We start from the raw sequence: 24,288 nt of genomic DNA, 5'->3' as shown, positions 1-24,288 counted from the left end.
TCTACGCGCCTTCATTCACGTCACAATCCAGAGTGATGCTGCCATGGGTTTACCAGCTCCTTATGTACACCTATGCTTTACGCACCATCACAAAGAAAGCACACAGCTGGGTTTCCTTGTAAAAGCATCCTACAGACTCCTCGAAAGCCACTCTGCCTGGCAACTCATTTTCAGTCAAGGTGAATTCCAAGTGCCTTTCAAGCGCAGTGACAACTGAGATGCTGACCAGCTGCAGACACGTCACGGGGACACGCACACAAAGACAAAAACACACAATCACTTGGTGTGGAAAGTGGTGGGCATGAGGGTTAAGATGAAAAATACTTTTTAGAACCGGTCTTCAACATCTGTGATTTTAGGTTGATGGGGGTGGATCGGTATGAGGTCGCACAGTGTCAACAATACGTCAACATTCAGCACTATGTCAATCTAACAATAATAATAATAATAATAAATGAAATTGATATAGCGCTTAATATGGTACTCTAAGACGCTTTACATATTGCCCTATCACAACTATGTAACAGACATATAATAAGACAGACTAGGATAAAGAAAAACAGGTTAAACATGAAGAATAAGGTGGGAGTTGTTAGGTGGGGAAGGCTAGTGTAAAAAGGTATGTTTTGAGGGCAGATTTGAAAGAAGAGAGGGTTGGAGAGACTTTGATGTGGGAGGGGAGTGAATTCCAAAGGGTGGGGGCAGCAGCTGAGAAGGCCCGATCACCCCAAGTCCGGCGCTCAGTCCGTGGAACTTGTAGCAGGTTTGCAGAGATGGACCTCCAGGAATCGGTAGGGGGCGTGGTGATGGAGGAGGTCAGCAAGGTAGTGGGGGGCTAGGCTGTTGAGGGCCTTGTAGGCGATGAGTAAGATTTTGAAGTTGATTCGTTTAATATGAAGCCAATGGAGTTCAGGGAGGACAGGTGTGATGTGTTCTCAATGCCATTATCACATCTGCTGTTGAAAGCTCAAATGCATGTCGTTCAGCCCAGATATCATAAGACATATCACTGCCCTAGAATAGAGACAACCGGAGGAACAACGCCTCAAAGTAACCCAGAGGCAGCAGCAGCACTCTGAGGTACATGTTAACTGGGGGCCCCGCCTCTGGGGGACCGGCCTCTGAAGGACCGGCCTCTGGGGGACCGGCCTCTGAAGGACCGGCCTCTGGGGGCCCGCCTCTTGGGGACCGCCCTCTTGGGGACCGCCCTCTGGGGGACCGGCCTCTGAGGGACCAGCCTCTGGGGGACCGCCTCTGGGGGACCGCCTCTGAAGGACCGCCTCTGGGGGACCGCCTCTGAGGGACCGGCCTCTGGGGGCCCTTCTCTGGGGGACCGGCCTCTGGGGGCCCGCCTCTGGTGGACCGCCTCTGGGGGACCGCCTCTGGGGGAACGCCTCTGGGAGATTGGGCCCGGCCTGGACCACGTTCATGCCACCTGAAAAAACTTGAACTAAACTCACTTCGGAATTGAAACACGAATCCTGATTCTTCTGACAAATGTACTTATTGTAAGTCGCTTTGGATAAAAGCGTCAGTTAAATCCCCTAAAAGTAAATGCAAATGTAAATGTTAAGTTATTCGACTGCAGTTTTATAGTGAAAGGCTTATTGGATGATGTGTAGCTTACCTGTCAGGTGGGGAGACTGCGGTACCTTTTCAGTGGTCTTATGATGTTCTTACCGAGTTTACCTCTCTGTTTTGGTATTTCCCCTTCAAAACCGCCAAATGTATAATAACTTTATTCAGATAATATCTGATTCAATTCCTTTATATTAAGGCTATCACATGTTTGGTTTACTCTTTTAATTTGGTAATATGAATAACAAAGTCACAGGGTTCAAAATGCTGATGAGATAAGCAAAGCCACACACGCACACACACACACACACACACCCACACACACACACACACACACACACACACACACACACACACACACACACACACACACACACACACACACACACACACACACACACACACACACACACACAACAAATAAATGAAAAAAGAACAAACGCACACGTATAGACCTATTAATTTCTTAGTCTCAGACAATCTTTAATCTTTAAAATTATAAATAGGCCTGAAAGCAATCATAATTTGGGGGTGGGTAAAATATTGTATACATTTTATATTCTACCTATTTCACTTCATTAATCGAATTGCTATGCAGCCCTTGTCACGAACATGTCCCCCTCATTTTGGATTCTAAAGGGTTTAAGAAATGACATTGTGTCAATAATGATGCAACATTATATTGCTCTGTTAATTAATGGGAAAATGATCTAGCGAACTATGTCCTTTTTGAACAGTCTGGTTTCAGAATGCGTTGCGCCAAACCTTGCGTAAAACCATCGGTCACAATGCCTTGAGAGCGCAGACTATTCCAGATTAATCACCATCACACACACATTAAGCCTATAGGGCTACGGTTTCATGGTCTGAGTTTGATACGGAGACTCTGGGCTTCGTAAATTCATTACAATGTTTGCAGTAATCGGTCTGCAAAGCAATAAGTTGGCTGTGCGCTTGAGAGGAGGGGCCATATAAAGTACTAAAGCAGAAACTGCTACTTTGTCCGTTTTAGAACAAGTACATGGAAACGGACGCTTCCTTTGATACGAGACTATTCACACATCACCACCTCAATGAAGAATACCCTCTAAATGAGTTATGGGGTTGGATGGGATTTACCTTTTTTCCTAGTGGATGAACCCTGAGTGGACTTATTTGGCCACATTTTGGACTGACTATGTTCATGTTTTTAGTGTTGATTGATCTGCGAGAAGCTTTTTGACACCCCAGGAGCCCAAACTGCTCCTTAACCAACTCATATCAGGACTGATTCCTTCACCATATGAGACATCATGTATTTATTCTACACAGCCTATCTCTTTGCGGAGCCTTAAGGTACAGTGTGTTGATTATATTCTGTGTTCTCAGTTGAGTGTTCTAAACGGAGCCATCCTCTAATTAACTAATTAGCCCGTGTGGCACAACTGATCGTGTACATTTGACCAGTTCAGAGGCGCACTATCTCGGACTGGAAAGAAAATAAGTTGTATCCAGTCAAAGAAAGCAGGCAGTCACCAACTGGATTTCGGAGACAATCATGGGCAACCATTCGCACAATCTCCTGACTCTGCACCACATTGAGCTGAGCCAGTCCACGTACATGGAGAACGGCACCATCACCAACGCCACGGACGCGGAGTCCAACTCCCTGGGCTGCGTGCAGATCCGCATCCCCCAGGAACTGTTCCTCACCCTCGGGCTCATCAGCCTAGTCGAGAACATCCTGGTGGTGCTGGCTATCTTCAAGAACCGCAACCTGCACTCGCCCATGTACTACTTCATCTGCTGCCTCGCCGTGTCCGACATGCTCGTGAGCGTCAGCAACGTGGTGGAGACAATCTTCATGCTCCTTAACGACCACGGGCTGCTGGACGTCCACCCGGGCATGCTGCGACACCTGGACAACGTCATCGACGTCATGATCTGCAGCTCGGTGGTGTCCTCGCTGTCGTTCCTGTGCGCCATCGCGGCGGACCGTTACATCACCATCTTCTACGCGCTGCGCTACCACAGCATCATGACCAGTCAGCGCGCGGTGGCCATCATCGTGCTGGTGTGGCTGGCCAGCATCACCTCGAGCATCCTCTTCATCGTGTACCACACGGACAACGCCGTGATCGTGTGCCTCATCACGTTCTTCTGCATCACCTTGGTGTTCACGGCGGTGCTCTACCTGCACATGTTCATCCTGGCCTACTTCCACTCGCGCCGCATCGTGACCTTCCACAAGAGTCGCCGGCAGGCCACGAGCATGAAGGGAGCGATCACGCTCACCATCCTGCTCGGTGTGTTTCTCCTGTGCTGGGGCCCTTTCTTCCTCCACCTCATCCTCATCCTAACCTGCCCCACGCGCCCCTTCTGCAATTGCTTCTTTAGAAATTTTAATCTTTTCCTCATTCTTATAATATGCAATTCTCTCATCGACCCCCTTATATACGCCTATCGGAGCCAAGAGCTTAGGAAAACGTTAAAAGAGCTGGTTCTCTGTTCTTGGTATTTTGGCGTGTAACAACATTTATTTGCATAAAGCACCATACTATTTCGAATCCCTTCTTTTGTAAACACTCGTATGAACACTGTTCAATGAATCACCAGTTGAGGCAAAGCTGTCACTGCCATTTGCCCTGGCCCCTCTCTAATGTAAATTAAACACCAACCTCTCCGTCTGTCCGTCTGTCTGTCTGTCTGTCCGTCCGTCCGTCCGTCCGTCCGTCCGTCCGTCCGTCCGTCCGTCCGTCCGTCCGTCTGTCTGTCTGTCTGTCTGTCTGTCTGTATGTGTCTGTCTGTCTGTTAATCAATCTATCTATCCATCCATCCATCCCTCTATATATGCATCTATCTAACCACTAGCAAAAAAGAAAGATCTGTCTGTATAGAAATGTAGATCTACAGACAGATATTTAGATAGATACATCTTTGTCTATCTTTCATTCTATCAGTCAATCTATCTATATATATATATATATCAGAGTGTAAAACCCTTGTAGAACTGCACAGCAATGATCGTTATTAGGTGGCAACTGTAATTTAATTCCAAAATGCGATTTAAGGATCAAATAATAAATGTGTAAAATATAGAACGATGAACAAGACTGTTATTGTTCTCGTTTCACCGTCCCCAGACAGTTTTCCATAAGCTGCTTTTTAAACCAAACAACGTTGACATGACTAACAGGAGCATATTGTTTTTGTTGTGACTCACTGTAAAGTAGGCATACCTTCTGTACAGTAACTGTATATTTGAAGTACGCAGGAATGGTCTGATATTTATTGATGAGACAATATGACGAGCCTAATACTGTATGAATCACTGTTGTGTTTGCTGTTTGCTATAATATCAATGGAACAGTCTTATATTGCAACCTATAAAAGGATGGATTAGCCTGTTTATAGCATCTAAACAATAAATGTTAGTTCCTCACGTTTTATCTGTTGAAACCTAAAGGATTAATACCTATAACAAAACCTTTATAACAACTCACTAACCCCCCATATCTTTTATGGGGTGGTATAGATAATAAAGCTCATCAAGATAAGCTGAAGTTGTAATCATTTTATTTTCAATTGATAATATGTCAGGCATAGCATATGGAAAGGGAAATAAGAAAGGGAAAAGCAAAGTGTAGAAGAGGAAAATGTGATGGGATATGAATTTATGGCTACTGTATTTGTTTGAAGGAGGAATTGCATTCCTCATTCCCTCACTCAAGCGAAAGCCCTGCAATCAAAACCGTTTGGCAGTTGCACTTAATTATGGCTTAATTAAATGCCTTAGGTCTGCTTGAAAGAAAAAATGGAATGATGAATCCGGTCATGAGACTTAAACTAGCTGTAGCAAATTTGAGTTGCAAAACAGAAGCATCTTTGATTCTATGAAACAGGGGCACTAGTTTAACTGTTTTTAGACCTAGACAATGCTTCGAGGCATCTTGGATCCTTATCTCTGCACTAAGAACAAATCATTCACAACTACACACACACACAACTACACACACACACACACACACACACACACACACACACACACACACACAGACACACACACACACACACACACACACACACACACACACACACACACACACACACACACACACACACACACACACACACACACACACACACACACACACACACACACACACACGCACACACACACACACACACCATTTTTTCCACGTGTGTGTATGTGTGTGTGTTTATAAAAAAAGTCTGTTTTCTAAAACCTATCGGCCTCTTTCTGCTTCAAATAGATCCCCTGTCATGGCCCAAAATGTAATTTTGGACCAGTGAGGAAATGTAATAAAGTCCCTTATGTAATAAAACACAATTATGTATTTTATAACGTTATCACGCAACATTTCCCCCTATAATTTAGTCAATTATTATTTGATTGAGCATTCATTGCATTACAGGCTGGCAACTATTCATGTCAATATAATAAAGATTGATAGAAATGTGTGATATACATTTTGAAAAGGGTTAATAACTTCATTACATAGAATGGTTACCATTCTAGGTAAATTAAACAGTACATTACATTCAGCAAAAAATAATTATATTCTATAATTTATTTTATTTTTTCGATTACTTTGGAATATATGTCGAATATATATATTTCGGTATTTCATGGGTGTACTTATGTGTATAGGCCTAGGCCTACTTATTTGTGTAATGTACACTGTACATCATTTATCCTGATTTTCAATTTTACAGATTTGGAGAAATTGAGAATTCCTCCATACCACTATTTCCATCAGGTTACTTGATAAGCAACAGACATGCACTGTGACTTATGTAAAGCAGAACAGATCATAGCATGCTATTCACTCTGACTTACGTAAAGCAACTCAAACCATAGCACGCTGTGACTTATTTAAAGCGGCACAGACTAGTGCGGTCAAAGCACTAACATCAGATACCCCCAATTATTCCATGGTCTGGGGGAATACTCGATTCTGATTGGCTGCAGGGTGTGCATTAACCCCTGATATACGGACACCTGCTAAGTAGTTCCAGTCAAATTGTCTGTTCAGCCTTCAAAACGAGAGCTGGTATATTGTGAAAAATGCAACTGTAATCAGAAAACGCGGCTATATGCTATAGTCCCTCTGGTATCTATGGTATAAAGGCTGGGACGGATTTCGAATTATAAATATGTATAATGCCTGACGTTAGCTCTCTGGCTCATAGCTGAGCAGACTAGAATACCTCCCATTGCCAAGTCGTACCTTAGGTCCGGACCAGGCAAATGGGTTGTTATTATGTTGTTACCTAGGAAACATATTTTGGTTTAGGACTATAACACCAACACCAACATCAATATTTGGAATAGGTTAAATATTGCAAAAAGCCTGATGGGCCTTAATACTTTGCAGCAGTTGCTAAGCCTTATTTTGAAACAAGATTTATTACTAATGGACTCTAGAAGACTATTTTAAAACAATGATTTTCTCCCTGAAGGCCATGTCAGGGATGCGTTCTGGATGAGCGTGTTATGATGTGCAGGTCAGCTATGTTAAACGCATTCCACTCCCACAATAAGGCCTTTACTATTTAGACACAGCCAATACCTTAACTTAAGTATGCATGCTTTCAAGGCAGCATCTATGGACAACATTGTAGGCCTGGTGATTTACGACCTCATGTGAGGTGTTCTACGTATGTGAAACAGCACCAACCCCTGGATAAAGAGGTTGTGATGCCAAGACTGTAACTCAAAGGCAAGTGATATAACTGAATAGACATCCGAAAGGCCAAACTTCTGTATCTGAGTTATTAGAAACTCGTGTGTGTTATTTTTATATGGCAGGTCTCGCTACGGCACGTGAATTGCTGTGAAGAAACCTGGACATCACTCTATCCCGGGACAGGTATAATATTCCCGGACGCCAGGATAAACACTGGACCCCCGTGAAGTTGTAAACATAACCCCGGAAAGATGACTTGGTAGAGCTATTCTTGATGAATATCCGCAGTCTCAAAATAAGGACGATAAAGGAGCAAGCAATCGCCTTTGCGCTCAAAGACACCCTCAGGGCCCGGTTCGGATATGACAGCGTAGGAAATGCTTTCAAAATAAAAGTTATTATCATGCGCTCCCCTCGGGCTAGGAGATCAGTCACATGCTGCTGCGGGACCGACCGAGAGCAGAGCGAGAACACAACGGAACAGAAGGCCTTTATGGAGCTCAACACACCATCCCTTTCAGAGACTCACATGTGTAAAAGTATTTGCTCTGTATCAAAGCTTACATGACACCCCTTTTTCAATTCTTGTTTCTACAAATATAAACATGTGAACTTAACCTCAGTGTTAATTTCCCCTTATCTTCCTGCCTTAGGAAATATTGTTAGACCGTATTGACTTCGAAGTGGTCCTACGTTACTTACTCGATATCTTTCCCAGTATTTGGACATAGGACGTTGTCATGCTCATGTTAATTTGTTTAATTGATCGTTATTCTTTTTATTAAATCTAATAAGATGCGACGGCATCTTTCAATCAAGTTGTCTTAGGTGCATCCTCTTGTACTAGGCTATGCAGAATAGGCCAATAGAGGCACTGCACTGTAGACTTCAGCAAACAAGAAGCACGTTGAGAGTTTGGCAGAATGACATAGGGACAAACAGAATCATTTCTGTTTCCTAGACCTAGAGGGATTGACAGGGTGTCGACAAGAAATCCTTTTGTATAGCCACAGGAAACATGACGTTGTGTGCCAATGTTTCATCCTGTTCCACAAAATAGTCATTTTTCTAACACACTAACTATAGCCTACTTGAAAATCTGCACTCACATCCAAATGCTCACACGCACCTCCTCCAAAGGCATATGGTTTACGCCTTTTATGCAGTACTATTCATTCCAAATTGTGGCACATAAGTACCAATTGCATATTTGATTGCCAAAGTGATCAATAAACCCTCTCTACTTTAGTACGGCCTCATGTCCACATCTCCATTTCTCCTTGCGCCTCATGTCCACCAGATGGCGCTGGTTCGCCTTCTTCTTTCCCGAAGGAAAAACAAACCGTGGTCGAGAAGATAGTGATGTTGCAGATGCCAAATGACAAAACGCCGTCTTGACAGTGCTCGCTGTTGTTACACTGGTGTAGTCCACACGGAAACATATCCGAAAGGACACCGTCGACATGCTTTGTGCTGAGTGAGAGCCACCCTACGGTAAGATGGGACTGCTGTGGTGAAACAGTGGTCACGTTAGCTCCCAACGTTATCAACACAGAGCCACGGCTAGCCCCGGCTAGTTAGCGTTAGCTGCTGTCTGTTTTGATCTCGCTTCTGATTTTTCTACCGCCTATCATACGGTTATTTTTGGGGGAAATGTGTAACATTGGTATGCAATGGCAAGCATTAATTGGTGATGTTTGGTGCTAAATGCTAGTAGCACTAGCTTGACAAAGTCCAGCATCGCCGGAGAACCCTGGGATCTGATTGGTTGAGGTCAGTGGTTCGATGGCCGAGACTCAAGCCTGCTGGATCGATAAGGCAGCCTGCTGGATCGATAAGGCAGCCTGCTGGATCGATAAGGCAGGGTCCTGTTATTCAATAGTGGGACATTTGTTAGTTGGTGAGACTCGTGAAGGAAAACCTCTTGGCGTATTAGATTATCAACATCTGGACCTGATCTATAGGTTAGATATGACCTGATGATTACCTAATATTCCCACTTGGGTGGTTAATTGAGGTTGTTGAACGAGTTAGGAGATAACAGCAACGGGTTAAGGGATTGATTTGAATTAAACCAATCCAATAACAATTTGGATTATAAAGCATCAAGAGGCTTAATCAAAAGAGTGATAAGAAAATGGTCTTCCATCAAAGCAAGCTTAATCAATACACCTAGATAGATATTAGTCTAATTCCAATGGCGTTGATAATAACTAACCCTGCTAACCTTTAAATATAAGAAGTAACTTGCTTAATGTTGATACCTTATTAATAACGATTTAGACCAAACCAACCCCTGGACATGCGCCCGGGCAACCGTACATTAAAACTGACCACAAATGCTGCACAGTCAGACATATATATAAACCTGTCTAAATAAGTGGGTCAGCTGTTCAAGACGAGTGCAGAGCGAGGCATTTCACTGGCTGCAGAGGTGGCGAATGCTGTCACACACTATGGAACAGGGATCCTGGAACAGAGAGAAGACCAGGGTCATGGGGCACACACACCTCAAATGGATCACCTAATGCAATCATACTTTAATATCATAGTTTTATTTTGTGTTGCAGACATTACAAACAAGGACTTACATTATACAAAACTGTTATTCCACTGTCATCCAACTATACAGTCTGTGAAGGGGTTTCCTGGATTGATGCGGGAGCCCTTTAGTGGCCCACAACCTGATAATAACCTCCATTGATCAACAATAACGGTCGCAGCCCTACATCTATAACTGTTTGTCTGTGTTTCTCTTCAAGATGTAGTCATTGAGATGGCATATGACGAGAAACTCGCCAGTTTTCGACAAGCCCGCCTCAACCCCTTTGACCGTGGTGAGGAAGAGGATGGAGCCGAGGACGGCAAGATACCTCCACGCCTGGGTGAGACTCGTTAGCGCCCTCTAGTGGGAAGCACAGGGAGAAGCACCCTCCAGCTTTAATACTGCCTACGCCTTCATGTGAACCGGGCCTGAATCATGCCCTTTAAATCAAGCAGGCCTCTTTTACTCTGAGGGAGTGAGTGTTCATTTTACTTTCACTATTCGGCAGCCGCTTTTATGAAAAGCATCTTAATGGGGAATTTAGATAAAATAAGCCGAATTATCCTATCCTGCTCTTCCTGTCTTTTCTTCTGTGAAAACCTGACATTGTCATTGGACCCAGTTGTCCTGTGTTTGAACCATGGTTTCAACTGATGTTGCGCCCCGATTAAGTCAGACCATGATTAACCCATTTAAGATGGCTTCAACCATGGTTTCAGCTTTACTTTGTGCTGCTCTGAAATTGTAGTTCTACTTATCAAAAGAAGTCCCCCTGGGTTAACTCGGACTATCTCTCAACACAACACAATTAGCGAGATAAATGCTAAACGGGATGTGAAATAGATGTTATATTATTTAAATTTGTCCAAGCACTTTTCATACCATGAATCCAGATTTTCTCATTGCAATATACATCGCTGAATAGCTGAATGGAGAATACTCCATATATTTGGTGATTATTGTTAATTGCCCTTTCCGTGCATCAGCATATCTATTGCTAAAATGGTGGATCTGATCTAAAAATATAGACTTGGATTCGACCTTAGAGCTAATGTCTAGCGATCATCTGTTGACTCGTGTTTGTGGCAACAAATTGGAGGCAGAAGTGGAATGTTGCGAGGGGGGGAAGTGAAAGAGATGAACATGTCTGAATCTCTCGCTCTACTTGTCAGTCGGCTGGAGTATCACTGAGGAACTGTAATCTCTCGACATGTTTTCTGTAGAGCTGTATACAGGTATAGCGACACAAATTTGTATACCTTTTCAAAGTAAGATACTTTTATACTTTTATTATTCTTTATTTGATTGGCTTGTAGTGGACTCGTAAGTATTCACTTTATGGCATTATAGAGCGAAATCAATACAGTTGAAAATCTAAAATTGCACTTTCAATAGCACTATTGAATCTGTTGGCTATCGGAGAGGCTATCTGTTCTGCTTGACTGTGCCTGTCTGTGTGAAACAGATTTTGTTTTGCCGCTTTGCTCCCGACTCATTACTGACCAATAAGGGCTTCTCTCCTCTGATTGGCTCAAGGAATCTTTCTTGGAGAGGCCTAAGAAGCGAGAGAGAGGTGCCTTTTTTGTGTATTCCTGCTTTAAACATAATGTGTTTAAGATTAAGGCAGAAAAAATCTTAAGGTAAATAGTTTACATACAACTGAAAGTAGTCCTACATCATTTTAAACTACAGGTCTCCGAAAACAAACTCTGAGGAAGCTTCAGCTTGTTCAGAATGCTGCTGCTAGAGTTCTAACAAAGACCAAAAAATTTGAACATATTACACCAATTCTGAAATCGTTACATTGGCTTCCTGTAGGTCAGAGAATTGATTTTAAAATCATGTTGCTAACCTATAAATCCCTGAATGGTTTAGGCCCAAAATATTTAACTGAAATGCTTCCACTACATAAGCCTTCTAGACCACTAAGATCCTCTGAGACCAATCTGTTCATTATCCCCAGAGTAAACACGAAACATGGGAAAGCAGGATTTAGTTACTATGCAACAAATAGCTGGAATATACTCAGAGGATTTAAGACTTGCCCCAACTCTGAGCACCTTTAAAACAAGACTGAAGACTTTTATGTTTGCTTTAGCTTTCTGCTAAATCTTAAATACATTGCACTTTCTAAAAAGCTTTTTTAACTTTGCCTTTATTTTCTATTTTAATACTAAAATGCCTTTTTAACTTTCTATTTGACCCATTTCTTTGCATGCGTTTTCTTTTACTTATCTATTATTTTATTTTATCGTATGACAATGTTTATATGTGAAGCAAGAGTCTGCCTTGTGTATGAGTCTGCCTTGTGTATGAAAACTGCTATATTAATAAAGTTGCCTTGTCTTGCCTAGCAGCAGATCCTAACGGTAATGCAGTCGGAAAACAAAGCACAGAGAGAAACCTGTGGGTCGTCCTTCCTTATGGGTGTGCATTAAGCACCTCTAATCCCTCCCCCAACAGCCTTACGTAATTAGTGGCCTTCCTCTCCAACCTCCTCTGTGATTTGTCGCAGTCCACTCTTGAGCAACCGCAGTCACGTGGCAGGAGTTACACTTTGCCCGGCCGACCGCTCTCCCAAGTTGTGCCTCCTGAGAGCGGTGCGTGAGGCTTGCGTTCTGCTCCACTTTCAGAGGCCAAGTCGGAGCTGTACTGCTCCGAGGCTCGGACGCACGGCTCAGAGCGCGCCATGGACCTGGGCTTAGCCGAGGACCACTTCTCCAGGCCCGTGGTAAGCAGTGCCGTTCATTGTCCTATACTGAGCGCGGTGAACGTATAATGCAGTGCTTGAGTGACTGCGTGTTAGCCTGGCTGTTGCCAGACCAAGCTCAATCGTCGATTGCAGGTTGGTGTGGGGAGGCTGTTGTCATTGGTCTTGTACAAACGACTCTGTATGCAAATTGGCTGCTTGCCGTGATGAACCAGCCAAAGGAGCGCCAAGGGGAAAAGCCAGCTTGGTGATTGGCTTCCGCAAAAGCGTATCGGAGGCGGAAAGAAATGTATTGCACCTCTGCAGACCCTTCTACAGGGCGAATTCAAATCGCCGGCAGAATGGGCTGGGGGTACCCAGTCTAACTGCGTGTGTGACCAGCTGACCCCCCCCCCCCCCCCCCCCCCCTGGTTCCCAGGGTTCCTTGGTGGCCTGCGACGTGGAGCACCTAGAGCAGGCCATCGAGGAGTGCAAGCGGCTGATCCTGGAGCTGCCCGAGCACTCCGAGCGACAGAAGGACACGGTGGTCAAGCTCATCCACCTGCGGCTCAAGCTTCAGGAGCTCAAGGTGCGGAGGAGGAGAAGGAGGAGTAGTACGGGTGACTGAGCTGTGATGCGCATGTGAGGAACCTCTTGTTCCTCACACGCCCCCCACCTGGGGGAACTCGCAGCTCCTTGGTTAAAGAGTAACCGAATAGGAGAAGCTGTGAATCAAGAAACGATATGTAGGTAGAGCAGGGTTTAAACTTTTTTTTTTTGAAGCACATTTTTATTGCAGGGGGAAATCGAGTTTAGTGCTATCGGATCCACTTTGCTAGTGAGATGTTGAGTCTAGGAGCCTTTTAACAGCTCTTGACTATGCTTCAAAGCAATGTTATTTATGCATTTGTCGGACCAGGCAAATGTCGGCTCCATCTGCAGGCCCTGGGGAAACGTTCAAAAAGCCTGTTATATGAGCCAGTAGAGAGTTCTGCTACATCATCCTATGTGGTCTAAATGAACGAAACAAGGGTTTGTTCTTGGTTCTGAAGCTCACTGTAATAATGCGAGTACACTAAAATGATCACTGGTCTTGATAGTCCTTCTTTGGTCGTTATTTGTTCCTTCATCCCAAATCTCTTCATGGAACTTGTTAACAGTTTAACCATACATAGATATCACGTGAAATAGTCAAACTGCCCAAGGCCAAAGTTAAAGAACGTGATCTTATTGCCTCCAAAGTTCAAAGAAAACGGATACAGAATAATGACAAAATGCTGCATGTACGAAGGCATCATCTTTGAAACTGGGATTATACTTTTTGGTTCTGGCCAATGGGTGTTTTAGGAATGACAGGAGACCATCTGATCACGTGACATCACATTCTGTTCTGCCCCACGAACCACTATGGTTCTCGAGACACTCATCTATTTCCTGAAATAACAATGTAATCGGGGCCAAGCAAGGACTGAGTGGTAGTTGATGACTTCACTGGGACAATCAGGGACAGCATCGTAGTTGATCTGACAAAACAGTAACGGCGGCTCCCGAAACAAAACCTTTAGTAGAGTAAACCAAGCCATTATTTATTAAACAGAATCAAGAGCAGCACAAGCAGAGTTTCTCTGTGGAAAATACCTTTTGGCTCTTCTTCTGACCTGTAATCTTACGCTGATTGGCTAAGGGGCTTGTCTGTCAATGCAAGTACTCCCGCCCACTGACATCGGCTCCAGCCAGCGGTCCAGACTGAACCGCGTAGCCAAAGAAACATGTCTGGTGTGGCGTGATCAGGGCGGTCTCCAGGCTAGTCTCCCGTGTGTCTGACTTGTGTGGGCGGTGGCCTGGCCCTCTCTAGGAGCCAGAGGAGGAGGAGCCTAACCTCCGGGTGCTGCTGGAGCACCGCTTCTCCAAGGAGAAGAGCAAGAGCGTGAAGCAGACCTGCGACAAGTGCAGCGCCATCATATGGGGCCTTATCCAGACCTGGTACACCTGCACAGGTGAGCCCCCTGCACACCTCACAGGTTATTATGGGAAGTCGGGAAATGAGGATGAAGACTCTAGGTAGCAATTATGAACTGATCGTAGTTGTAATGTGTCAATGCTTACTTTAATGCTTCATAACTTTGTCGTGGATTTTCCTTAAGAAGTATTGAAATATTCCCTGATAAGTCAATATATTTCTGAAACGTGTCGAGTTTATTTAATGGGTTCTCGTTAACTAAGTGAGTAACTAACAGTAACTCTGAGTGTAGTGTAGCGGTGGACCGGAGTGCACCTGTGTGCGATGCCGGGCTATTAAAAACCACGAGTGACGTCAAATCCGTTCTTTGTGTGGGTTCCTTCTCAGGTTGTTACTACCGTTGTCACAGCAAGTGCATGAACCTGATCAACAAGCCCTGCGTGAGGTCAAAGGTCAGCCACCAGTCGGAATACCAGCTCAGCATCTGCCCGGAGATCGGCCTGGACCGGCAGGACTACCGCTGTGCCGAGTGCCGGACGCCCGTATCCCTGAGTGAGTACAGACAGAGAGCGCGCAGTACAGACTGACAGCATGTAGTACAGACAGACACCACGCAGTACAGACAGACACCACGCAGTACAGACTGACAGCATGTAGTTAAGACAGACACCACGCAGTACAGACAGACAGAACGCAGTACAGACAGACAGCACGCAGTACAGACAGACAGCACGCAGTACAGACCGACAGCACGCAGTACAGACCGACAGCACGCAGTACAGACCGACAGCACGCAGTACAGACCGGCAGTACAGACAGACAGCACGCAGTACAGACAGACGGAACGCAGTACAGACGGAACGCAGTACAGACAGACAGCACGCAGTACAGCACGCAGTACAGACCGACAGCACGCAGTACAGACGGAACGCAGTACAGACAGACGGAACGCAGTACAGACAGACAGAACGCAGTACAGACAGACAGAACGCACGCCGTCTCCCTGAGTGAGTACAGACAGACAGAACACAGTACAGACTGACAGAACACACGCCGTCTCCCTGAGGGCGTACAGACAGACAGAACACAGTACAGACTGACAGAACCCACGCCGTCTCCCTGAGTGCGTACATAACACACTGATGGCTTTTCATGTTCAAATGTCATGTATCGCATACAATCAGATAGATTATATAGATGTTATATTAGGGCTGTGCGATGAATCAAGTGTTTTTTTGGAAAGAAATGCTGAATAAATACATTTTCCAACTCCAAATAGTCATTTGAATAATCTTGATTTCAATTTTGACCAAAATAATCGTGATCATAATTTTTTCCATAATCGAGTAGCGTTACGTTAAAAAGGATTTTTCGGAAGTAAAGCCGCTGTATCTCGATATTACGAACTAAAACTGCAGCTGCTTATAGGTCGATTTTGCAAAGATAAAGAAGAAAAGAAACTGCAGTTTTCATTGATTTGCATCCGATTGATAAATCTTCAAGTTACTAATGCCGTCGCGAGGTAATGCCCATATGCTCATTTACCGTCGAGTTTAGCGAGTAAAAGAAAACAGTCTAGAAATAAACATTGTCATCATTTCATAACCAAGTCAAAAACAAGGAAGACACAATATGCTCTCAGTCCATGAACGATTATTTAGAGCCTCTAAATGCGTCTGAAAGAATCGCTTGCAAAATAAAAGATGCCTTGTTTTCTTAATCTGGCAAAAAGTTCAGGGTTTTACTGGAGCCTTAAAATGCGTTACCTCCAATCAATCACGAGCGCTTCCTCAACCATCAGGTGACCGGCAACACGGAACACCACAAGGAACATGGAAAGACTATGTAACGCCAGCATTGGGCGAATATGTGTGATAAGATACCACTTATACTAAGGAGGGGCTTATTTGAGTATTTTGTAACATAAAGCCCAATTTTTCCGCTCCTGCGGCTTAAAGAAAATGCAGCTCTATTTTTGAAGGCCTTATTAAGTAGTGTAGTGATTTTTGGATCAAATCGATTTTTGGCATATCCGCTCAAACTCCGGTTTGGTGTGTAAACAGCTGTGTTTGCTGCTCCATATAGTACATTTTAGTTATCAGATTTTTCTAGGGTTACCTCAAAGCAGCGATGTAGTACGCTGTCATCATGTTTGGTTTCATGTCCTGTCCCGTCCTGTCCTGTAGGGGGCGTTCCGAGCGAGGCACGCCAGTGTGATTACACAGGCCAGTACTACTGCAGCACGTGCCACTGGAACGACACTGCCATCGTCCCTGCCCGGGTCATTCACAACTGGGAATTTGAACCACGCAAGGTACCCGGGCTGACACACTGGGCCTGTCATACTGGGCCTGTGACACTAGGCCTGTCAAACTTGGTTGTCAGACTGGGCCTGTGACACTGGGCCTGTGACACTGGTCTGTCACACTGGGTTAGGGTTAGAGTCACACTGGCTTCTCACACTGGGCCTGTCAAAGCATGCGTGTTCGTTTTGAATCGCTCTTCAAATCGCGATTCTAAAAAAAGAGGAAGAGGAATGTTATCTCCTTCCAGACAGACGGGTGTGGCTGTGGATAAACAAGATATGCAGACGACCTTTCTCAAAAGCACCGCCGGGGCCGATGATATGATGATATGAAGGACCCAAGTAACCTCTTCCCCGATTAATGTCAGTGCTCGCTGGATCAGCCAGAAACTACAACAAATGTATCTGTGTGTGTGGAGCTATTGGGGAATTGAAGTCACTTTGTCACCCCGGCCTCCCATCTTTTGAGACGGGCCCGACAGGATTAGTATGTTCCTGCAATAGAGGTGGCTGCGGTTAGTATTCAAATCTATAAATAAACTAGGGTCCTACCTCGAGTGCTGGAACATACTATTTACCAGCAGGGACCTCTAAACATGTCCTTTCACAATAGCCTTTTAACACTGTGTGACGTTGCCTTCACATTTCCTGGAGGAAGATACAAATGGTGTGTGTGTGTGTGTGTGTGTGTGTGTGTGTGTGTGTGTGTGTGTGTGTGTGTGTGTGTGTGTGTGTGTGTGTGTGTGTGTGTGTGTGTGTGTGTGTGTGTGTGTGTGTGTGTGTTTGTGTCGCCAGGTGTGTCGCTCCTCCATGCGTTACCTGGCTCTGATGATGTCGCGGCCGGTGCTGAAGCTGAAGGAGATCAACCCGCTGCTCTTCAACTTCGTGGAGGAGCTGGTGGAGATCAGGGTGGGTGGGCCATGTCATCACCCTCTCCGCACGGCGAAGAGGGTGTGCCAATGGAGCTACGGGCCTTTGTTTAAGCATTTGTTTCCCGTCCGGTTATAAAGTGAGGTTTTTAATGCTGTAATTTATCGTATATTTTGACATGGCTTTTACTGAAATTGCTTGGCAGCCATTTGGAAGCCCGGAACAGTGTACACTTGTCAGAGTGATATGTTTCAGAGCTGGGACTGCTTTGTCGTTGTTGTAGTGACTTGTTTCACGCTGCCCAGAGAAGACGAATGCTTCTGCTTTTTCACATCCCATTTTATCAACCTGTTTTGTTTTATGTCCTTTTTGTAGGACAGGACTAATATCTAGATCTTACTGTTGAATAACAAACATTGATATCAATGTTACAATAGTACGAATCATAGTATTTGATTAAATAACCAACGTACAATCATAGAAACGATGACCGGTGCAGTGGAGCTAGACTTTGGGCTACACTTTTAGAAACAAGCCACAAAGCTTGAGCTACAAAGCATTCAAAATAAAACATTTGAACACTTTTCATTTTAAAGAGCCCATATCTATTAATATACAATACATACTTAATATAATGTAATATTTGCTAAAGAATAACAACTGACACTTCAGATAGTTGGCATTCACAGGTATGAAGGCTTTAATAGTTGATTCGTAGGTATTTTCTGGCTCGATGGCTCACCTTTGTTCCGCTGTTGCACCTTGCAGAAGCTTCGCCAGGACGTTCTGCTGATGAAACCTTACTTCATCACCTGTAAGGAAGCCATGGAGGCCCGCCTGCTGTTTCAGGTGAGCAGGGGACCCCCGTGTCCCACTGTGTCCCACTGGGATGTACACACGCTTTATTCGATCAAAGTAACAGCGCCATGAACTGTGTCTGAAACACAAGCTCTGTTGGCTGTGCAGTGAGCACGTTCCCCTCGCTGGCTTGGTGGACATTTTGTACTAACTTTAAGTATCGTTTTTTTGTCTGCATGCTAAGTACCTTAACTGAGGAACAGTCCTTCGTTTATCATGTGATCTCATTAACTCTGATTCATGTACCGGTTTGTAGCTATAGTGTGAAACATCAGCACATAATGCAGTATACTATTACCATTCAGCCATTTAGCGCACTGTGTTGTTTTTTTAAGCCGCAGCAACTATATAATTGGGTTTTATGTTTCAATATACCCGCTCCATAGTATGAAGGCTTAAGACTTACTTATGGTTCCATGTCAACGCAACACAAGGGGGTTTAAACTTTACGGACCCGTCACGTCCTTGCGGACCCTCCTTGCGTCCACCGCAAGGGCCTACGTGCGCCTCCAAAAAATAGAACCTTTCGTCCCGGAGACCCAGTAGCAAGGGCTGATTTTGGTGCGCTAACTAAAACCGGACGCAGAACCAAAACAGGTTCACTACTGCGTTAAACTGCTGCGTGGTCCTTAGGTTGCGTTGACGTGGAACCATAACTAAGCCTTTAGCCGTATCTTATTACACATCTTTACCCACAACCCAAATAAGTACAAGTACCGCCCAGTACTGGCATGAAAGCCTAAGTAATTGTTCTAATATGACCATGTCCCTTGGGGCCGCGACCGCGCCTCGTTGCCGGTCAACTGATGGTTTAGTAAGCGTCTGTGATTATCCGAGGTAAAGCCGATTAAAGCCTCGGGAAAACCCAGAACTTTTGGCCAGAATTAGAAAACAAGCCACCTTTTATTGAGACACAGTCATTGACTTCACAGACTGAGAGCACATTGTGACAAACAGCCTTCCTTGTTTTCTAGTCGGTTATGAAGTGATTTTTACAGAGGAATCTTTGACCCGCAGACCTCTAATGTGAATCAGCGTATGGGCTTAGCATTGTGACGGCATTAGGACGTCTTATCACTCGAACACAAAACACTAAAAAGCGGCACCGGTTTTTTCTTTTTCTTTGAAGTCTTTGTGTTTGCAAAAATCGACTTATAAGCCGTTCTGGAACATAAGCTGCAGCGACCCTTTTAGTTAGTCAAATTGCGATGCAAGCCGTAGCTTTATGTCTGACAAATACAGTACTACTCCACCCAAAGCGTAGCTACATGTGCCAAACTAGCAGGTGGGGTTATGGCTCTCCCATGGTGACGCCTGGATGCAGAGTAGCATCCAGCTCCGGCCCCGGTGCCAGGCCCTGTGTTGTGGCAAGGGGCCTGTGGTGTGGCAGGTCGACTGGGGCAGCGAGGGGACGACGGTTACAAAAGAGTGGACCTGCCACCCCACAGGCCCGGGCTCCGGGGCTGCAGCTGAAGGCTATTGTGGAAGCCAGACTGCGGATCCCTGCTTAGCCTTTTGCCTGGGGTCACCCTTGCCGACTCTCTGACCAACGCCTTCCCGTTCCCCGTGGCGTCACAGCTCCACGAGCGGCAGCACTTTGTGGAGAACGACGACATGTACTCCCTGCTGGACCTGATCGAGGTGGCCAGCGGCCGGCTGAGCTGCTCCCTCACGGAGATCCACACCACCTTCGCCAAGCACATCAAACTGGACTGTGAGGTGAGGAGTCGGCTCCCCCCCCCAAGGCCCGCCGCGGCCCTGTGTGTCTGGGTGATGCCTGGTTGTGATGAGGCTCTCCTCCAGGGAGAGAGGGAGGCAGGGTTTGGGTTACAGTTGAGGTCACGTCCTCGAATTGAAGCATCGTTGATTATGAAATTCAAGAACATTTATTGTATAATTGCTTAAATGTTTTGTTAATGATTTGTTCATCATTTACTCAAAGTTTATAAATGACTATTGACTGTATGTTATTGTATATATCTTATAAGTGCAACAGATACAACCTTTTTCTTGCTAAGATTTGCATCATGGCTACTAATTTAGATGGATGTTCAAATGTATACAATGAAAACGTCTCATCTAGACATCCTGCTGGAATTCAAGTTGTGTCCCATGTAAACTTAAGTGTGTGTGTGTGTGTGTGTGTGTGTGTGTGTGTGTGTGTGTGTGTGTGTGTGTGTGTGTGTGTGTGTGTGTGTGTGTGTGTGTGTGTGTGTGTGTGTGTGTGTGTGTGTGTGTGTGTGTAGCGCTGTCAGGCCAAAGGCTTTGTGTGTGAGCTGTGTAAGGAGGGAGACATCCTGTACCCCTTCGACAGCCACACGTCGGTGTGCCACGACTGCTCCGCAGTATTCCACAGGTCAGTCTCCCAACACTCCCATCACTCACAGTGTGACACCACAACACACATCCATGTTGTACACAGGGAGGGGCCACTAAGGGTGTTGGACTTCCAGGCGGAAGGTACTCGGTTAGATTCCCAACGTCCACAACCTACCTGTAGGCATTCTTGAGCAACATGCCCCAGGGGAAATAATGTACAAACATTTCTGAGATCTCGGGGGTTTTCCAGATAGATTCAAGTTTTATTTGTACCATATATACATACAGTATATATATATATATATATATATATATATATATATAGACAAGAAATGGAATAAATAGAATAAACAAATAGAATAAAAATAAGAAATTATCTTACAATTGAAACATTATCCCTCTATAGAATAACAAATCTGTAACAGTTTATAAATTAAAAATGTATTCTGTACAGTAAAAGGAATAATAATCGATAGTAAAAAAGAAGATAGTAGAAATCTGAAAAACATTCTGCGTCACTCCATAGTCCCGCCTTAAAGACCTGCAAGAAAGGTTTGGCAGATTCGAATCAAGCCAGTAATGATGTAGCTAATGCTTCTCCTCATCCAAGTGTTTTCTAGCTGTATAATTATCAAGACCAATGGTGTCAACACTTTGCACTGCACGTCGAATCGATTCAAGGCCAATCAGCAAGGAGAGAGCGTCTGGAAGGGAACACCCACTGAACACAGCCTAGTTTCAGGCCTCATTTCAGTGCTAGATATCACACTACTGATGAATGCTTGACCTACATGGTTCCACTAAATATTTCTGAATCATTGTTCTAAAATAGGTCCACTTTAATGGTATGAATCTGAAATGACTGTCATTTCAGATTCATACCTTTAAAGGTGACATATTATACCACCAGTGTGTGAGTGATTAGCCGTTACAAGCCGTTTTGAAAATCTTCCTCAAGTTCTTCCAAGTTCTTCCTCAATTCTCAAGTTGGCGTGTCCACCTAGATGTGTGCTGGATAGATCAGTCTACCAGCATACCCAGCGGAATCAAGATAATGTTGCTTAGCTATCCATCATACATCTAGGCGGACACCCCACTTGTGATGTCAGAAGAGGCCGATTTTCAAAACGGCTTGTAATGGCTAATCACACCTGGTGGTATAATATGTCACCTTTAAGGAACTTAATGATACAAGGTTACAAGTCAATATGTGTGTGCAGTGACATGAAGGTGTGTCTCCACATGTCTCGTGCAGAGATTGTTACTATGACAACTCCACCACGTGCCCGCGATGTGCGAGAATGAGCGAGCGCAAGCAGGACGACCCTCCAGATGTGAAGGACGTGTTCACATGAAGAAGGCGTGGGCCAGATGTTACTGTGACCATTGGTGAACATTGCACTTTGATTGGCGCTGGAGTATTACTACTACTACTACAACTACCCCCTTGTCAGGACTGAGGTGTTAGGCCGAGCTTGTTTTGTCCACATAGTTTTTGCGCAGATGTTTCTGGTGTTGGCGTTTCAGTGGAGTGCACTGGAAACATATTTTTAAAATTTGTTTTTTCTTTTTTGTTTTTTAATTCCTGGTCTGAGACTGGTGTACACACTGTGTTTTTGTGTGTATTTGCCTACGTGTCTTATGTACAAGCCTTGTATACTTACAAAATGGCTACAAGTGGCCTGCAGACAGGTCAACATGCCATGGTCAACGCAGGAGTTTTGTATAAAGTGTTTTTTCTTTTTACCGCAAATCTTTAATCAATAGTCCCAATGGCAAGCGATAAATACTTCTAAGATGAGCACACAGCTTTAAAGAATTTCTAAATTCTAAATAAAAGTAAATCATCATACTAATCGCCAAAACGACAACAACACCACATTTTTGATTTTATATTCTTTGTTTTTGCCGCCTCCTCGTTCATTCTCTAAAGGTGCGTGCCAAGTGGCCACAGAGCAGGATACATTGTGTTGCCTTTTTACGTGAAACGTGTGTGATATTCTATACAGTGTCATGTATGTTTAGTGCAGTCCAACTCAGAGCAGTTTGTAACAAATTAAACCAGTACTCCTCATTCATGTTTGCATACTCCGGCTTGACGGCTAGAAGTCATGTTGTTTTTCAATTGTATTCTGAAAGTCTCAGTTCAGCAGCCATCGCGTTCTGGGTTGCGGCCCCCAAGTAAAGCACATTTCGCCACTCTTACGGGCGTGTAGATGATAAAAAATACTTTTTTTTGACTGTTTATCTTCCAGCATGTACTTTCTTCTGATAACCGTTGTAGGCGTTGATGGAGTTGTATGTGTGGTGCATGAATAAAATGCTCACCTCGAGAGAGGCAGTGTTTGTGTCAAAGCTGGCTTAATGTATTGCGTTTCACCCTGATAGTTGGCTATAAAGTTGAACAATTATTATTCATTATTCTTAGATGGGTATACTTTGTCAAAATATCTGTTTGTGTTTAAGATTTTTTATTGTTTAATTGCTGAGTTACAAGCTAATCAATGTCTACTTCTAGTTTGCCCTCAAGTCAAATATACTTACTTTATAACTAAGTATATAAAATCCTATTAAATAATATTGAATCTTCACTTTTGACTGTATTCTTCACTTAAAAGAGACCTCCAAATGTCAATGGTACCTCGTCTCACAGCAGATGAAAAGGCAATGAGTCAGTAGTCTGGGTTTGTATGCACTGGAAGGATGCATAATTAATTGAATAGGCATAGGAAATAATATTAAAAGCCCCCTTTTCCACCTCTGTCCTTTATCTTGATGGGTTATTTGTATTAATAAACGGTATGCTGTACGCTTTAAAAAACTCAATATAATTCAAGCATACGACTGCTTTCAAGCACATTATGGCGTATTTAATTAAGCCGTATCACTGAACTGTATGGGAAGCTAATGCCATTCTTGTGTTGCTTGATTAGGAGGTTGTTCAATCAATTTGGCAAGCTCTGCTTATTTATCGTAAGCCTCCGATGTAATAAACCTGCACTAATCCAGAGGAAGCCTGACTCATTATTTCGTGACAATTTCACACTTCCTTAGTTCAAAAAGAAACAGAGGGGTGCTGCATGCACGCCGGGCTAATACATCGTATAATTAACAGTGAGTCAGTGGTTTCCCTGTGTTCTTAAAATGGAGATGTGGCGAGCAGGAGTCCCCCTAAATGTGGTGTTTCCTGATTGCTTCTGCCAGATTCTTTGTGGTTGTGCTTTTGAAACATTTTTAATTTGATCAAAGAATATTTTGATGGGTTAACTTAGCCTATCAAGAATCTGCATATGCAATAGTGTATAAAGGGAGAGAAACATTGCAGTCGTTGACATTAACTACAACTAGTTGTAGTTAATGCATTGGTGTGCTCTGTGACACCTAGCCCCCCCCCCCCCCCCCCCGGGTTTGAATTGTAATCGGTACGACGACAATGCTTTCATTCGTCACCTTTATCCAAACGAATCACACAGA

At 44.2% G+C, this 24,288-nt stretch overlaps 2 protein-coding genes across 3 annotated transcripts; both read left to right on the top strand.

Annotated features, from left to right (window-relative positions):
* Positions 1-1,086: 1,086 nt before the first annotated feature.
* mc1r (melanocortin 1 receptor) lies at positions 1,087-4,123 on the top strand. 2 transcript variants are annotated; one of them, XM_056607901.1, is made up of 2 exons: positions 1,087-1,108; positions 3,174-4,123. In XM_056607901.1, the coding sequence occupies exon 2, from the start codon at positions 3,179-3,181 to the stop codon at positions 4,085-4,087; it is 909 nt and encodes a 302-aa protein (XP_056463876.1). In that variant the 5' UTR covers positions 1,087-1,108; positions 3,174-3,178; the 3' UTR covers positions 4,088-4,123. The 2 variants fall into 2 exon arrangements, with proteins under 2 accessions (XP_056463876.1, XP_056463875.1); XM_056607900.1 differs by lacking the exon at positions 1,087-1,108 and having other exon boundaries at positions 2,631-4,123.
* Positions 4,124-8,555: 4,432 nt separating this feature from the next.
* Positions 8,556-24,028, top strand: def8 (differentially expressed in FDCP 8 homolog). Its single transcript, XM_056607669.1, has 12 exons — positions 8,556-8,762; positions 10,031-10,153; positions 12,447-12,544; positions 12,942-13,091; positions 14,358-14,499; positions 14,850-15,014; positions 16,649-16,776; positions 17,563-17,676; positions 18,406-18,486; positions 20,074-20,214; positions 20,742-20,851; positions 22,070-24,028. Exons 2-12 carry the CDS (start codon positions 10,045-10,047, stop codon positions 22,167-22,169), a joined length of 1,338 nt encoding a protein of 445 aa, XP_056463644.1. The 5' UTR covers positions 8,556-8,762; positions 10,031-10,044; the 3' UTR covers positions 22,170-24,028.
* Positions 24,029-24,288: the final 260 nt, after the last annotated feature.

The sequence above is a fragment of the Gadus chalcogrammus genome, chromosome 14 (assembly GCF_026213295.1).
Source record: "Gadus chalcogrammus isolate NIFS_2021 chromosome 14, NIFS_Gcha_1.0, whole genome shotgun sequence".
Classification (NCBI taxonomy): Eukaryota; Metazoa; Chordata; class Actinopteri; order Gadiformes; family Gadidae; genus Gadus; species Gadus chalcogrammus.
This window is presented reverse-complemented; position numbering and strand designations above follow the sequence as displayed.

Bases quoted from the DNA above. Each gene is read 5' to 3' on its own strand.
- def8 (XM_056607669.1), top strand. From the start codon at position 10,045: ATGGCATATGACGAGAAACTCGCCAGTTTTCGACAAGCCCGCCTCAAC. The intron at 12,545-12,941 runs GTAAGCAGTGCC...CCTGGTTCCCAG, and splicing joins ACCACTTCTCCAGGCCCGTG to GGTTCCTTGGTGGCCTGCGA. The intron at 15,015-16,648 runs GTGAGTACAGAC...CCTGTCCTGTAG, and splicing joins CCGGACGCCCGTATCCCTGA to GGGGCGTTCCGAGCGAGGCA.
- mc1r (XM_056607900.1), top strand. From the start codon at position 3,116: ATGGGCAACCATTCGCACAATCTCCTGACTCTGCACCACATTGAGCTG.